Genomic DNA, 18,050 nt, shown 5'->3' with positions numbered 1-18,050 from the left:
TATATTTTGTTTCTAACATTTGTATCTGTGTTCATGAATGAGATTTGACCAATTTTCCTTTTTTGTAATGTCCTTGTTAGAGCTTATTATCAAGGTCATAGTGTCCTCATGAAATGAATTGGGAAACATTCCCTTTTTTTCATTTAATTCTTGTCAGTTACATCTTTAGCTTATTAAAGCCTTTTGGAATTTCTTGTATTAGAAGCTAAATTCCTATTTTTTAATTTGTTTTATGGCAGAAGATATAATGTATGTATTGAACAATTTATAAAATATTATATATATTTAATGAGAGCAATGAATATTGAATAATTTCTAAAACATGTATGTATAGCTTAAGTAAAGATACTAAGTCTATTGCCTAGATGTTTACGAGTCAGGTTGAGAAATGCATCATCACCATGTCAGCAATGTGTTTTGTATGCCCTTATGAGATTGCATGCCTTTCCCCTACCCTCCCCAGGTGACGGCTGCCCTGATTTCTGTTGTAATCATTCTTTTTCCTCTGACTATATCCTTAAACAATATATTGTTGGTTTGTTTCTCTTAGAACTTTTTATAAATGGAATATACTGTATGTATTCTTCTGTGAATCATACCATATATGTTCTTAATCTATATTATATCATATATATTTTTAATCTATAGCTGATTTATTTCTTTAGGCTGGAAAAAATGAAAAAAGAATATAGAAATCTGAGTACATGGATAGAAAAAGCCAGCTATATAGAAGGAGTTCTTACCCCAAAATTGGAAAGTAAAGAACCTAAGGTAATTAACATAATTAATACATAACATAATACATTCTCCTCTGTATATTTTTTTTTTGAGTTAATGATAGGTTACAATCTTGTGTAATTTCAGTTGTACGTTATTGTTTGTCAGTCGTGTTGTAGGTGCACCCCTTCACCCTTTGTGCCCACCCCCCACCCCACCATTCCCCTGGTAGCCACTAATCTGTTCTCTTTGTCCACAGGTTTAAATTCCTCATATGAGTGGAGTCATACAGAGATTGTCCTTCTCTATCTAGCTTATTTTGCTTAACATAATTCCCTCAAGGTCCATCCATGTTGTTGCAAATGGGATGATTTTGTTCTGTTTTACGGCTGAGTAGTATTCCATTGTATATACATACCACATCTTCTTTATCCAATCATCTGTTGATGGGCATTTAGGTTGCTTCCACGTCTTGCCTATTGTAAGTAATGCTGCAATAAACATCGGAGTGCATAGGACTTGTGGAATTTATGACTTCAAGCTTTTTGGATGTATACCCACTAGTGGAATGGCTGGATTGTATGGTAGTTCTATTTTTAATTTTTTGAGGAATCTCCATACTGTTTTCCATAGTGGCTGCATCAGTTTGCATTCCCACCAGCAGTGTATGAGGGTTCCTTTTTCTCCACAACCTCTCCAAGATTTGTTACTATTTGTTTTAGTTATTTTTGTCATTCTAATGGGTGTAAGGTGATATCTTAGTGTAGTTTTGATTTGCGTTTCCCTGATGATCAGCAATGATGAACATCTTTGCATGTGCCTATTGGCCATCCATATACCTTCTTTGGAGAAATGTCTGTTGATGTCTCCTGCCCATTTTTTTTTTTTTAAAGATTTTACTTTTTCTCTCCAAAGCCCCCTGGTACATAGTTGTATATTCTTTGTTGTGGGTCTAGTTGTGGCATGTGGGACGCTGCCTCAGCGTGGTTTGATGAGCAGTGCCATGTCCGCGCCCAGGATTCGAACCAACGAAACACTGAGCCGCCTGCAGTGGAGCGCGTGAACTTAACCACTCGGCCACGGGGCCAGCCCCCTCCTGCCCATTTTTTGATCAGGTTGTTTAATTTTTTGTTGTTGAGTTGTGTGAGTTCTTTATATATTATGGATATTAAGCCTTTGTCGGATGTATTAGTTGAAAATATTTTTTCACAGTTAGTGGGTTGTTTTTTTGTTTCAATCCTGTTTTCCCTTGCCTTGAAGAAGCTCTTTAGTCTGATGAAGTCCAATTTGTTTATTCTTTCTATTGTTTCCCTTGTCTGAGAAGACATGGTGTCTGAAAAGATCCTTTTAATACTGATGTCAAAGAGTGTACTGCCTACATTTTCTTCTAGAAGCCTTATGGTTTCAGGTCTCAGCTTTAGGTCTTTGATCCATTTTGAGTTTATTTTGGTGAATGGTGAGAAAGAATGGTCAATTTTCTTCATTCTTTTACATGTGGCTTTCCAGTTTTCCCAGCACCATTTGTTGAAAAGACTTTCTGTTCTCCATTGTACGCCCTCAGTTCCTTTGTCAAAGATTAGCTGTCCATAGATGTGTGGTTTTATTTCTGGGCTTTCAATTCTGTTCCATTCATCTGTGCACCAGTTTTTGTACCAGTACCATGCTGTTTTGACTGCTGTTGCTTTGTAGTATGTTTGAAGTCAAGGATTGTCATGCCTCCAGCTGTGTTCTTTTTTCTCAGGATTGCTTTAGCAATTTGGGGTCTTTTGTTGCCCCATGTGAATTTCAGGATTCCTTGTTCTATTTCTGTAAAGAATGTCATTGGAATTCTGATTTGGATGGCGTTGAATCTGTAGAATGCTTTAGGTAGAATGGACATTTTAACTACGTTTATTCTTCCAATCTATGTGCATGGAATGTCTTTCCAACTCTTTATGTCGTCATCAATTTCTTTCAGAAAAGCCTTGTAATTTTCATTGTATTGGTCTTTCACTTCCTTGGTTAAACTCACCCCGAGGTATTTTATTCTTTTTGTTGTGATTGTGAATGGTATTCTGTTCTTGAGTTCTTTTTCTGTTAGTTCGTTATTAGAGTATAGGAACACTACTGATTACTGTAAATTGATTTTGTACCCTGCAACTTTGCTGTAGTTGTTGATTACTTCTAATAGTTTTCCAATGGATTCTTTGGGGTTTTCTATATATAAGGTCATGTCGTCTGCATACAGTGAGAGTTTCACTTCTTCCCCCCCATTTGGATTCCTTTTATTCCTTTTTCTTGCCTAATTGCTCTGGCTAGGACCTCCAGTACTATGTTAAATAAGAGTGGTGATAGAGGGCATCCTTGTCTTGTTCCTGTTTCAGAGGGATGGCGCTCAGTTTTTGTCCGTTGAGAATTATGTTGGCTGTCGGTTTGTCATATATGGCCTTTATTATGTTGAGGTAGTTTCCTTCTATGCCCATTTTGTTCAGAGTTTTTATCATAAATGGCTGTTGGATCTTGTCAAATGCTTTCTCTGCATCTATTGAGATGACCATGTGGTTTTTATTCCTCAGTTAGTTGATGTGGTGTATCACGTTGATTGATTTGCAGATGTTGAACCATCCCTGTGTCCCTGGTATGAATCCCACCTGATCATGATGTATGATCCTTTTGATGAATTGCTGAATTCTGGTTGCCAAAATTTTGTTTAGAATGTTTGCATCTATGTTCATCAGTGATATTGGCCTGTAGTTCTCCTTTTTCGTGCTGTCCTTGTCAGGTTTTGGTATCAGCATGATGTTGGGCTCGTAGAATGTGTTAGGAAGTGTTCCATCCTCCCTAATTTTTTGGAATAGCTTGAAAAGGATAGGTATTAAATCCTCTCTGAAAGTTTGGTAGAATTCCCCAGGAAAGCCATCTGGTCCTGGGGTTTTATTCTTTGGGATACTTTTGATGGCTGTTTCAATCTCTTTCCTTGTGATTGGTCTGTTCAAATTGTTTGCTTCTTCTTGAGTGAGCTTTGGGAGATTGTGGAAGTCCAAGAATTTATCCATTTCCTCTAGGTTATCCATTTTGCTGGCATGTAGTTTTTCGTAGTTTTCTCTTATAATCTGTTGTATTTCTGCGGAGTCTGTTGTTTTTTCTCCTCTTTCATTTCTGATTTTGTTTATTTGAGCTTTCTCTCTTTTTTTCTTTGTAAGTCTGGCTAGGGATTTTTCAATTTTATTTATCTTCTCAAAGAATCAGCTCTTTGTTTTGTTCATCCTTTCTACTGCCTTTTTTGTTTCAATAGCATTTGTTTCTGCTCTGATTTTTATTATTTCTCTCCTTCTGCTGACTTTTGCCTTTGTTTGTTCTTCTTTCTGTAATTCAGTTAGGTGTAGTTTAAGATTGCTGATTTGGGATTTTTCTTGTTTGTTAAGATGTGCCTCAGTTGCGATAAATTTTCCTCTTAATACAGCTTTTGCTGCATCCCGTATGAGTTGGTATGGCATGTTATCATTTTCATTTGTCTCCAGGTATTTTTTGATTTCTTCTTTAATTTCTTCAATGATCCATTGCTTGTTCAATAGCATATTGTTTAGTCTCCACATCCTTGTGCCTGTCTCAGCTTTTTTCTTGTAATTAATTCCTAGCTTTATAGCATTATGATTGGAGAAGATGCTTGTTATTATTTCAATTTTTTTAAATTTGTAGAGGCTTGCCTTGTTTCCCAACATATGGTCTATCCTTGAGAAGGTTCCATGCGCACTTGAGAAGAATGTATATTCTGCTGTTTTTGGATGAAGTGTTCTATATATGTCTATTAAGTCCAACTGTTTTAGCTTTTCATTTAGCTCCACTGTTTCTTTGTTGATTTTCTGTCTGGATGATCTGTCCATGGATGTGAGTGGGGTGTTGAGCTCCCCTACTATTGTTGTGTTATTTTTGATACCTTCTTTTAGGTTTGTTAATAGTTGCTTTATGAACTTTGGTGCTCCTGTGTTGGGTGCATAGACATTTATAAGCATTATTTCTTCTTGATGAAGTGTCCCTTTGACCATTATATATTGGCCCTCTATGTCTCTCTTTACCTGCCGTATCTTGAAGTCTGTTTTGTCTGATATAAGTATTGTGACACCTGCTTTCTTTTGTTTGCTATTTGCTTGGAGAATTGTCTGCCACCCCTTCACTCTGAGCCTGTGTTTGTCCTTGGAGGTGAGGTGTGTTTCCTGGAGGAAACAAATTGTTGGATCTTGTTCTTTAGTTCATTTTGCCACTCAGTGTCTTTTTATTGGAGAGTTCAATCCATTTACATTGAGGGTGAGTATTGATGCATGAGGGCTTAATGCTGTCATTCTGTTGCTCGTTTTCCAGTTTTCCTGTGTTTCCTTTGTTTCTCGTCCTGTGTGTTTTAGCCTACCCATTGACTTCTGCAGTTTCTTATGCTGGGTTTCTTAGATTTTTCCTTATTTATGTTTTGTGTCTCTGTTCTATTTTTTAGTTTGGTGGCTACCCTGAAGTTTGTATTCAAAATCTCGTGTATAACATAGTCAGTCCATTTTCTGGTGGTCTCTTACTTCCTTAGCCTAGACTGTTTGAGTCCCTTTCCTCCTCCCCTCCTAAATTATTATTTTCATGTCTTATTCCAACTTGTGTTGTGAGTTTATGGTTAGAGTGATAAGATTGTCTTTGCTTTGGAGATTTCCTTCCCTTTATCCTAATGCTATAGTTGAATATTTGCTATCCTATTCAGATTCTATCTATTTGTCTGCCTACTCTGTGTTGTGTGACCCCTTACTCCCTTTTTTTCTTTTTTCAGGTATGAGAGCCTTCTTGAGGATTTCTTGTAGTGTAGGTTGTGTGACTATGAAGTCCCTTAGCTTTTGTGTGTCTGGAAAAGATTTAATTTCTCCCTGATATCTGAAGGGTATTTTTGCTGGATAGAGTCTTCTTGGCTGAAGATTTTTATCCTTTAATTTTTTGAGTATGTCACTCCAACCTCTCCTAGCCTGTAAGGTTTTTGTAGAGAAATCCACTGAAAGTCTGATGGGGGTTCCTTTGTAGGTTATTTTCTTCTGCCTTGCTGCCCTGAGTATTCTTTCTTTGTCCTTCATTTTTGCCATTTTTACTACTATGTGCCTTGCAGTAGGTCTTTTTACATTGACAAATCTAGGATTCTAAAAGCTTCCTCCACACACATTTCTGTCTCAATCCTTAGATTTGGGAAGTTCTCTTCTATTATTTCTTTGAGCACACTTTCTGCTCCATTTTCCTCTTCCACGCCCTCAGGAATTCCGATGATTCTTTAGTTGCATTTTCTCATTGAGTCAGCTATTTTTCTGAGATTTTCTTCAGTTTTTTTAATTCTTAGTTCTCTTTCTTCCTCTGTCTGGAGCCATTCAGCCTGTCTATCTTCAGTTATGCTAATTTGTTCCTGTAGGGTGTCTACACGTGCATTCAGGGAATCCATATTCTGTTTTATTTGATCCATTGTATTTTTCATCTGTAGTATTTCTAATTGATTCTTCTTTACAATTTCAATCTCTTTTGTGAAGTAACCCCAGAACTCGTTGACTTGTTTCTCTATATTTCCCTTTACCTCATTGAATATTTTGAGGATAGCTATTTTGAACTCCTCTTCACTTAGTTTACCCATTTCCAAGCCCTCAGGACCTACTTCTGTATTTTTATTGTTTTCCTTTTGGAGTGGAGCTTTTATAAATTGCTGGATGGTAGAGGAGTGGTTTTTGCGCATGGTGCTATTATTCGGCTGCAGTTACAGCCTGTCGCCACTAGATGGGGGTCGAGAACCACGTGTTCTGAGCCCTCCACCTTCAGCCACCTTGGCGGGGCACAGCGTGGGTTGGGGGAGGAGGGGCACTTTCACTTTTGCTGGCCTGGATTGGATCAGCTCTCGCTTTCTGGTCTCCCGGGACCGTGGCTTGCTGGGGCTCCCCCATGCGAAAGCTTTCCCCCGTGAGAGGGTTTCCACTGCACAGGCGGTGGGAGTCCTGGACTATGCCCTGCTCCTTCCTTCACTCGTGGCAGCGATCCCAGTCTCTAGGGGTGGAGCGAAGTTCTCTCCTACCCCGTTCCAGCTCCTCCGAGGTCAGCTGCCGCCTCTCTGCCTTCCGTTGTTTGGCTGCTGTGGGTCTCTGATGATTTCTGTTATTAGGATGTTTTTTTTGGTTGGAAAGTAGTTGCTCTTTTTAGTTGTAATTTGGAGAGGAGAGAGTCCCGGGTGAGCTCACACCACCATGTTGCTGACGTCCAACTGGGATTCTCTCCTCTGTATATCTTTTAATGCTTTTTATTAAAAGAAGATTATGATAATTAAAAGTGATGACCAGTTATTGCTTATGTATTCTCAATATATAAAATACTAGTCATGATTCATATACTTTCATATTTTGATAATAATATGATAATAAATATTGGTAATTTATGATATAGTTTTTTAACAGGTTTTTTGAGATATAATTCACATACCATACAATTCACCCATTTGAAGTATATAATTCAGTGGCCTTTAGTATATTCACAGAGTTGTGTGTCCATTACTACAATCAGCTTTAGAACATTTTCATTACCTCTAAAAGAAACCCCAAACCCCTTAGCTTATACCTGCTAAAGCTCCCATTCTCCCAAGCCTAGGCAATAACTAATATACTTTCTGTCTCTATAGATTTGTTCATTCTAGACATTTCATATTAATGGAATCATACAGAATGTGGTCCTTTGTGACTTGCTTCTCTTACTTATCATAGTGTTTTTAACGTTCACTCTGTTGTAGCATGTATCAGTACTTCATTTCTTTTTACCACCAAGTAATATTCCATTGTATGGATATAGACCACATTTTGTTTATCCATTCATCAGGTGATGGACATTTGGGTTGTTTCCACTTTTTAGCTATTATGAATACTGCTGCTATGAACATTCATTGGCAGGTTTTTGTGTGAACATATGTTTTTAATTCTCTTGGGTGTATACCTAGGAGTGAAATTGCTGGATCATATAGTAATTCTCTCTTTTTTCAGGAATTGCCGAACTATTTTCCACAACAGCCACACAATTTTACATTCAACCAGCAATCTATAAGGGGTTCCATATCTTCTCCAACACTTGTTATTTTCCTTTTTTTTGTTTTAATTATAGCCATCCTAGTGGATTTGAAGTGGTATCTCATTATGGTTTTGATTTTCATTTCTCAAATGACCAATGATGTGAGCATCTTTTCGTGTGTTTAGTGGCCATTTGTATATGCTCTGTGGATATATGTTTATTCAAGTTCTTTGCTGATTTTTTAATTGGATTATTTGTATTTTTATTGCTGAGTTATAAGAGTACAAAATATTTTGAACACTATACCTTTATCAGATTTATAAATAAGGTTTAATATTTAGAAATACAATCTAACCCTTACATTTTGACCTGGCAATAAGGGATTTCAGTGGATAGATAAAACGTTAACATCACAGCCTTGAAGTGGTAGTCATAACATATTGATATATTCATGTTTTTCAGTGCCTCTGTGATAGTTGAGCAGAGTTGTGCTGTGATAGGATAAATTGATTAGCATTTACTAAGACAGAATCAGTATTTTAGGGAAAGTTTTGGGTGCTCTTCATTAAAGCGACTATGGAGTTTGGGTTCTTACTGAAAGACTGATGTTTTATAAGAGCCAGTGACACTGCACCTTATAACCCCTCTTGGAATTTTGTAAAGATCTGCATCACTTTGCAACTCATAGGCCATAACATATTCCAGTGAAAAAGTTATCTGTTTCCTGGGGGTATTCCTCTTATATCCCTTAAAGTTACATTATTGTGTCATTTATCTTGTAATCTTTTTCTCTCACATTTGTTGTTCAAATCCCCTGTCAATTCGTGGATATCCTCTCCTTGGGACACCAGCTCTTAGCTGGGGTGTACCTCTCTTTAAAATAGTACTGCTTGGATTGCTTTTCTCACAAACCCATATCCTTCCTGTCTTCTGTAAATTTTTTATATGTGTTAAAAGAAATTATGAAGGCAGAGAAAAATGCTTTAGCTCTTTAAACATTTCTCCAATATATTTTCTTTCTTTTTTTTTTTTCTTTGCTTCTAGGGAAGTAATACCAATGAGGTACTTGAAAGCCAGCTTGAAGAGAAGCCTGAAGATATTGTAACGTCAGGTTAAGAAACTAATTTACTTTTTGTGTTTATTATTAAGATAATTAAAAACAAGAGTAGTTATATCACAAAAAGAAAATTAGTAATTTGCTTTAAGTGGATTTCATTTTTTTGTTGGGGAATAAATATGCATTTTGTTATAGTTTTGGTATATGGTATTTATTTTGTAATACCCCAAAGAAAAGACTTTGACACAAGAGTTATTTTCATTTTTTTTCATGCTCCTTTACTCCTTAAAGGACAAGGAAAAAGTTAAATCTTAACTATAATCTATGAAAATGTATTTTTGTTAAACATTGTTAACTGTAGAGCTGTTGATCTCTTCTGTAGAGTGGTGTATATGTGTGTGTGTGTGGAAGAGAAAGGGAAGGGGGGGGTATAGGAAATTGTTAGCATTAAATTTGAGAACTTACCACAAATTATCAGTAAGATATTTAATTAATGGAAAATACTGTTCATGCAGTCAAACTCTTTGGGGGCCGGCCTGGTGGCCTAGTGGTTAAGTTCAGTGCGCTCCACTTCAGTGGCCCAGGGTCAGTTCCTGGGCATGGACCTACACCACTCATTGGTGGCTGTGCTGAGGCAGCGACCCACATGCAAAATAGAGAAAGATTGGCACAGATGTTAGCTCATGGCAAATCTTCCTCAGCAAAAAAACGCCACAGCAACAACAAAAACTCTCTGTTAAAAGATTCATTTAGAAATAAAATACATGCATAATACTCTATCTTTAAAATCTTGGATTCTGTAGTGTGGGATAATGATTTATTTATATATTGTTACTTTTTTGTTTGATGAGGAAGATTGGCCCTGAGCTAACATCTGTTGCCAGTCTTCCTCGTTTTGCTTGAGGAAGATTGTCCCTGGGCTAACATCTGTACCAGTCTTCCTCTATTTTATATGTGAGATGCCGCCACAGCATGGTTTGATGAGCAGTGTGTGTGTCTGTGCCTGGGATCTGAACCTGCGAACTCTGACCCACTGAAGTGGAGTGTGTGAACTTGACTACCATGCCAGTGAGTTGGCCCCAACAATGTTTATAAGACATTGCCACGGGTTACCTCTCTCCTTCTCTACTTCTACTTCCCTGACTGCATCAGGCTTTGATGTATTTGTTTCCTAACCTCTGAGGCTCAGCCAGCCTAGCAGAGCTATTGCATCTTTAGTTACTCTCTACCTGACACATTCAAGTTTTAGGTGTAGGAGAATCACACTTCCCTTTTCAATATCACTGTTGAAGATGGAGGTTAACCTCGCTCACTCAGTGGTGGTTACCATCTTCTATTTTTTCTTTACCTTTTTTCACTTATCCAAACAGTTATTTCAAGGCTAGTGACTTCTTTCCTTTTTTTGTATTCCTGTGGCGTCCTGTACTTACATCTAACATTTATTGACCATTGTGTTCCAGGAGCTTTACTTGGATTATACAAATTAATCCTCACAGCAGTCAGTTGAGGGCACTATTATTATTTATCCACATTTTTACAGATGCGAAAACTGAGGATCCAACATCTGAGGTGACCAGTCAGAGATCATTAAGTGATAGGGATCTGTTTGACCAGAGAGCTCAAGCATGTAACCGCGTTGCCACCAACATCTAATGTAGACTTGTGTCATACCTATAAGATAAGCTATCAGTATCCTATTTTACAAATGAGAAAACCAAGGCTTGGAAAAATGACTGACCACAGTCATGCAGCTAATAGTGACCATAATAAGTTTTGTTTTTTACTACACTTAAGCATGTTTTTGTATCTCAATTCTTTATTCCCTCTCTCTCCCTTTTAGGTTTTCCTTTTCTACTTGCTAAATATATATTCTTTATATTCCTAGGAAAACTTAAAAAAATGCTTCCATTAGCCTCTCTTGAATGGTCCCTATATTCTCTGGTTACAAACAACTTTCTTTTAGTCTCTTTTTCTAATCCCAAGTCTATCACTGACTATCTGGGATTTATTTTATTTCTCTTGACTTTTAGCAAAATATACTCTCTACCCGTTTTTATGTCTTTCCATTGATGGATCTGAGATCTTATCACTTTATATGTGTTTTCATTTTATCTCCACGGTTGTTTGTTTACTGTAACTCCGCCATCTTCCCAGAGAGTCATCAGCTTGTTTTTACTAAACAATGTTTATATTTGAGTAGCTGCTTTGATTTAAATTGCTCATTGTTCCTGGTGAGAAAAAATTGTAATAGTATTTTATTAGTGCACTTAAACATATAAATAATGTGTTTATTGTTTTATATATAATAAAATAATTCTATTAATTTCTTAACAGATGTCCCTCTTATAAAGGAGAAAGCTGAAACTATTCCAAGTGAGGTAAGGGAACTTGGAAGAGAACTTCTAATAGTCACTATTTTATAAAGGGATAAAATACTTGTAAATGGAGAAATATTTATAGATGGGAGGAAAAAAAGCACTAGAGAAGTTTTTCAGATTTTCATGGTTATTTCTGTGATGGCAATATCTGTACAGTTGCATGATTTGTTTAAGTTAAATTACACTCTTAAAAGAGAAGTTTCAGCATAAAATAGTAACATTTAGAAATACAGGGGCCAGCCCCATGGCTAAGTGGTTAAGTTTGCACGCTCCACTTCAGTGGCCCAGGGTTTCGCCAGTTCGGATCCTGGCTGCAGACATGGCACTGTTCATCAGGCCACACTGAGGCAGCATCCTACATGCCACAACTAGAAGGACCCACAACTAAAAATGCACAACTATGTACCAGGGGGCTTTGGGGAGAAAAAGGAAAAATAAAATCTTAAAAAAAAATGCATGCAAAGATAGGGGACAAAAGGTGTTGATGAAGAGAAAAGGGGGAAACAAGTAAGAAAAAATAATGAAGTTCTGTGCAATGATCTTAGAAATGGATGCCACAGACCTAACCTCATTCTTTAGTCAATCTTTCTCTGTGGAATAATAATCTATATTTTATAATATAAATAAAAATAGAGTTCACATAAGATTATTTGCTTTTTAGCTAATTTTACAGAAGATATTCATTCCATAAAGCAGTGGATCCCTATGTAAACCAATAAAGAATAAAAGATTCTTCTATACTACTTGACATATAGGATTTAATGATTTCCATCCTTGGGGCAATGGCTCCCACGTACCAATTGAAGAGTCACTGTGTGCTGTTTTCCCCAGTCCAAGGAGAGAGAAAAGAAAAGACAATATAGAAAATGTTTAATACAGCTAAATTTATTTAGCATCCCAGGCTGTCCTTTATTTTATGATAGCATTCTTTGAGCTATTTTACTATTGAAATTTCCTTTATTTTATGATATACTGGTGATAGTATAATAGTAAAATGTCAGACCCCTCAATTTTCTTTTTTGAGATGTTGCTGATTAACAAAATATGAATATATGAGAACCACTGCTTTATAAAGTAGTATGATCATTTTTATGGATAATATTCTATAGTCCATGGTTCCAGGCAAGTAGAGAATTTCTTCACTCTTTTAATAAGGAATGTAATAATTTACAAATATTGATGGTATCTTGTTCTGATAAATGATAAGGGTACAAATGATTTTAAGTCCAGTTTTATTCATTTTAAATATTTCCTAGTCAGTAGTGATTAATTGGTGGCTTGTTTTATTGATATATTTTATAGTTACTGGATAATGATAATAAGAAAGGCCTGACGCTACCAACTTTGAACCAACCGGAGCATGATAATTCAAATGCCGTTGCTCCTGAAAGTGATGAACCAACAAAGCAAACAAATACTCCATTGTTCATTATTCCTTTCGTAACAATAACAGATGAGGACAAAGTACGAACCTTAGGGGAACACCAGTCAGAAGCTGTGCCAGATGGAACAAGGAAAAATGTGTTCCGTCCACCAGAAGTAACATTGAAAGCTAGATATCCAGGCCTTTTAAGAACAGACTCATCACCATCAGAGGTAAAGTTGGGACGCATCTATACAGACCCAGGTAGAATCAAAGGGGAGGGACTTAGGTTCGTCTCCAACAGAAATTGGGCGGCAAAGCAGCAGTCTGAGCTTAGCTAGCAGGAAGAGCGCGAGCTTGGTTTCCCCAGATTCAAAATCGAAAGATAGCTTTCAAAGCCAAGATCCAAAGGAAGACCTTGAACTAAGGGTGTCTGCCCTCATGTTAGAAGTATAAGATTAGGAAAAACAAAATAATTTGTTTAAAAAACAAATTAAATACAAATAAATTGAAAATGCGTTCAAGTGAAAGTGTACCTAAGTATGTTCAACATTCCTACCCTGCTTATATTCATCAAGTAAGGAGGAAAGAACCCTTGAAGGAAAAGTCTCATGGGGTGGTGTAAAATTCAGCTGAAAGTATAGCAACAATAACAAGATGTAAATCCAAAGGGGATTTATTTCAGTGGAAATTTTTAATAAAACTGTTACATTACAGGAAATAGCTTATGTTCTTCCTGTTATAAGTAATTTTATAGTTTAAAATGAGACCTATCTGAATGTAAATTTAACGGTACACCAGTAAAGCCTTTCTCCAAATGACAGTTATTCTACTTGGACCTTTCTGTCTTGTTTGAGTCACTGTTATGGGAAAATCATAAAGCAGTATGAGAATGCACACTGGGCAGTGGGGAAGCAATCTGAGTTCTAAGTACGGTTCTGCCTCCAAATACTTCACTAGGCCTGGGCACCTAAATCTCTAGGTGTGTTTCCTCATTTATAGTAGATCATACTAGGTCGTTTCTCAATTCCCTTCCAAATTCCGAAAGATATAATTTTATTAAATATCTCCAGTTGGGGAATTGTTCTTAGTTTCCTTTATCAATAGCCTAACCAATGTAACTTAAAAAGAATAGCATTCTTGTTTTTTCTGAATGTGAAAGTAATATACAGTCATAGAAAATTTAGAAAATAGAAGCATAAAAGTAGTTATAATTCTACTGCCATGTTTAACAATTTTATTTCCTTTCAGTCTTTGTTATGCATATGTACATATATCTTTTGTTTTCAAAAACTTAGATCAAACCATATATGTATATATATACAATTTTATATTATGCTTTTTTAAACTTTATATTATAAGCATGTTACCTGAGTTTTCTTAAAAATTTGCAAGTTGCAAAATATTCTCAAATATGGATATTCAGTAATTCTTTAAACAGTTTCTATATTGTTGGACATTAAGTTTGAAATTAATATCCTTTTACTTATTTGGAGCTGTGATTATCTCATATATTCTTAGAAATGGCATGTTGACAAATTGCTCTCTAGAAAGATTGTACTGGTTTTTTTTCTCACCAGTGGTAATTGAGCATTTATGGTCTTCTAAATAATGATTAAAGCTTTTTTTTTTATTGCATTTCAAAAAGATTAAAGCTTTTTCCTGCTTATTAGCCATTTTGATTTTCCCTGTGAGTAGAAGGATCATGTCCTTTGTCCATTGTTTTCTGTTGAGTACTTGGTGATGCTATTTATGTTTTATAATGAGCTGTTTTTTATATTATAAGGATATTAACCACTTGTATATTTATGGCACATACTTTTTCATAGTTTTTAGTTTGCCTTTTAATTTCTTTATTGAGTCTGACTTCCGAAATATTCAGTTTTCATTTGATAAGTGAGTTATATATTGTAGCACAATAAACCAGTTCAGAACTTAGTGGCTTAAAATAACCATTTTACTCTCTCTCAAGATTGTGTGGGTTGACTGTGCTTAGCTGGGCAGTTGTTTTGCTCCACTTGATGTTGGCTAGTCCTATAGTCATCTAGGAGCTGCTGGGCTGGAACACTCAAGATGGCTCTTTTGTATGTCTTATACCTTGATGGACAGCTGTAAATCTAGCTCAGTTGGGATGCACGGACATCTGGTGTGATGTGTCTGTTTCTCTCTCTCTTTCCTTCCCTCCCTCCCTATGTCCCTCTCCCACTCCTCATGGCCTCTTCATGTGTTCTCTCTCTATGCCCTTTCTAGGAGGGTAGCTGAACTTCTTACATGGCATCTTAGGGCTTCCAATATATATAAAAACAGAAGCTGTGTACTCTTAAGACTTAGGCTTCAAAACCAGCACAGGGTCACTTCCACTGCATTCTGTTGGTTAAAGCAAGTCTTAGGCTCAGCACTGATTTGGTATTGGAGGGGTCTAAAAAAGGGCTGAAGCTTGGAAGGCGTTGTTCGCTAGGGGCCATATTTGGAGATTAACCACCACAGACTAACTATCTCTAGCTCCAAGTAATTCATGTCTCTCCCGCATAGAAAATATACTTATTCCACTCCCAAGACCCTTAGTCTCATGCTATTAGTGCATCAGGCTCAGGCTTACGGGCAGAATTTCATCATCTAAATCAGATCCAGGTGGATGAGGCTTCTTGAGGCTTGTCTCAATCTTAAAACCTGTGAATCAAAGAGACCAGTTTTCTGTCCCCTATATACAACAGTGAGTCAGGAACGGGAAAACTGGAATAGGCACTTTATTCTGTGGGCTTCCTGTGCGTCAAATTATGATCTCAGCCAAATGTTACACCTCTAAATATTTTTGAGACAGGCCCTTATTTACCTTTGGCTGATCATCAAGGTGCTGTAGCACAATATTCTTAAGAATTTTAGAAGCTCTCCCATCTAGCAGAGAGGATCTAAGAGGCTACCCTATGATAATTTGAATATTTTTTGTCGAGCTGAGTGGGTCTTTTTGAGGTCTTAACAACAGTTCTTAGCCAAACCCTTATGACCTTGACCTTGAAACCAGGTTTTACTGGCAGTGCAATTGGAACTTGACCGATAAAGTCATGAGGTGGGGATTTCTGGCATTGGTTCAGTGGCTTAACAGTGTCACCATGGACCCAGGAGCCAGGCTCTTGCCTATCTTTTTCTCTTTTTCACACCCATGCTTGTCACTGCATGACCACCAGATGTTTGCTTCGGTTGTGGGTATCATGTGTGGATCAGGCAGGTGAGAGAATGTGGGGGTAGAACAGGCAAGTTCTTTTGCACTTGCCCGCTTTTATTTCTTAAAACAAACAAAAGTTTATCCAATAATCACCCAGTAGATTTTGTGTCTCATTGACTAGAATTAGGTCACATGACTACCTCTAGTTTCAAAGGAGAATGGGAAAACTAGTATTTGGAAAAAGAGAATGGGGTTGCCAATAATGATTCATCATTTTGAGCTGCCTATGTTGCTGTTACTAGCAAAATTCAGGTTCTGTTAGTCACAAGTATATGGGGAGTGGTTATCGTGTAATCAGTTAGCAGTAGTGCCACAATTCTTCTTCTCTCTGATGAAAATGCTCCACTCCCAGATCTTCTCAGGGTTTATTCATTCACACCATTCAAGTCTCTGCTCAGCTGTTAGCTCCTCAGAGGGGTCTTCTCTGACGCCCTATGTAAAATAATTATCTACTCACCCGCCCTACCCCATCCCTATTACTTTTTCTTCACGTGTCATTACCTGGTATCATATTGCATGTTTGTGTACTTGTTTACTGCCTGTCCCTGCCACTTGACTTACAGATGGTAGTGATTTAGACTCACTCACCGCAGTGTCTTACTGTTTAGAATAGTGATGAGTCCATGATAGGCACTCAGTAAATATTTGCGGAATTAGTTAATTAGTTAAAAATACTGCAGGGTATTGAGGCGTTTTCTTTGGAATATCTGACTATATTATAACTCCTGGGCCTCATTGTATATAATTAAAATCACCTGGTCATAGGAAATGCACATTACTTTAGTAGTCTTAAGAGGAATGAAGCCTTAGCTCTGGCATACTGAATATCAGGCATAAACCAGCAATATTAATTCCATTCCATAAAGGGACCGATAAAGGCTCTGATTATGTGTGAGTCTTTGAGATTAAAGCCTCTGGTGCCTACAAAAGACTAGGATTAGGGAAAACAGGGAGTGGTATATGTGATATCACTAACCTTCTGTTTGCCCATTTGAACTTAGTTGCCTTCACTATGTTATGAACTCCATTTGTATAATTTAAACCCTTGAATGATGATTGATGGACTGGTGGGAAATAAGCCATGATCCCAAACTCATAGCCTTTGCTAACTCTGCACTTGAAATCAACCCAAGTCATGCATGTGAAATGCACCTTAAAATTATTTTATCCTCTTTTTTAATTTGATAATTTTTTTCCCTGGAAGTTGTTCTAATCCATATGTTTTCATAGATGTAATGAATTCTTGAAACTAATTGAGACTATAAAAGATAAAAAATAGTTTTCCTGATTTTGGAGTAAGGGGGACTTTTCTAATTGATCAAAATAGACCTTCTTTTGAAATAGATCATTTTAAAATTTCAAATCATTTTTATCTTTGCTTATACTTTTCTCTGGAAGGTCTGTTTGTCCATTGGTATCTGAGATGGATTTTATCTGAGATTACTCATTTACTTCTTTTGCTGCCAGAGGCAAGGCAGTTATTTAATATTTCCAATAATTTTAATGATGCTGCATTAAGCTTTCATTCACCCATGAGGACTAGGAAAAACATATACTCCTGAAACAATGAGAACATAACTGAATTTTCAGTGTTTCCTTATTCGTTGGGTCAGCGCTCCTTACCTTAGCTGGGTGCCCTAGATTGATTGCAGTGCTAGGAGCTTGGAAAGTGGGTCTTTCCATTGAGGGGTAAAGGAGCCTGTCCACTTTCTTCCAAGTCAGGCTTTTACTTGAATATGGTAAACTCCTGGTTGATTGGTCAGCTCTTCAGTTTATTTTCATCTTGACTATATCTTGTAGAAAACCTTTTGGACTGTGGATAATACCTGCTTATTATTTTCTATCCTATCCCCACCCCAATCTGTTCTCTACCTTTCTTTGTCCTGTTTTTTGCCCCAGGAAGGTGATCTCTCTGGACTGCCTCACCAGACCCTTCCTGGCTGACGTCCAGCAGATGGCAGGCACTGACAGGACATTGGAGGGCAAGAGGGGAAAGAAAGACTGAGATCCCCCTGTCCTGCTGTCTCCCTGCTGTGGGGCTGTAGTTCTAGCAGTGGATCCTTCACCTCTGCAGTCACTACCCACCGCCCTGACTCCAGCTATCAATGGGCTCTGACTGGAACGGTAACATCTTCCCACTGTCGCTCTCAACATCCCTTGTTGCTTCCTTCTCTGTACACACACCTTTCATTTATATTAAAGCCTCTTTGGTTGAACCATTTTAGAGGAATTCTAGCTCCTGCCCTTACTCTTAACCCGTAATTTTCCATGTTTTCTAATATG

The 18,050-nt window shown here is 37.1% G+C and overlaps 1 protein-coding gene across 1 annotated transcript in view; it reads left to right on the top strand.

The window, feature by feature from the left end:
• Positions 1–18,050, top strand: part of C2CD6 (C2 calcium dependent domain containing 6) — a 160,932-nt gene that overhangs the window by 57,099 nt on the left and 85,783 nt on the right. The window contains 5 exon segments of the mRNA XM_046659433.1: positions 666–813; positions 7,475–7,477; positions 8,824–8,857; positions 11,138–11,181; positions 12,484–12,777. Coding sequence (XP_046515389.1) covers positions 666–813; positions 7,475–7,477; positions 8,824–8,857; positions 11,138–11,181; positions 12,484–12,777 — 523 coding nt within the window.

This window comes from Equus quagga, chromosome 4 (assembly GCF_021613505.1).
Source record: "Equus quagga isolate Etosha38 chromosome 4, UCLA_HA_Equagga_1.0, whole genome shotgun sequence".
NCBI classification, from domain to species: domain Eukaryota; kingdom Metazoa; phylum Chordata; class Mammalia; order Perissodactyla; family Equidae; genus Equus; species Equus quagga.
The sequence above is the reverse complement of the archived record's forward strand: the minus strand, read 5'-3'. Positions and strand labels throughout refer to the sequence as shown.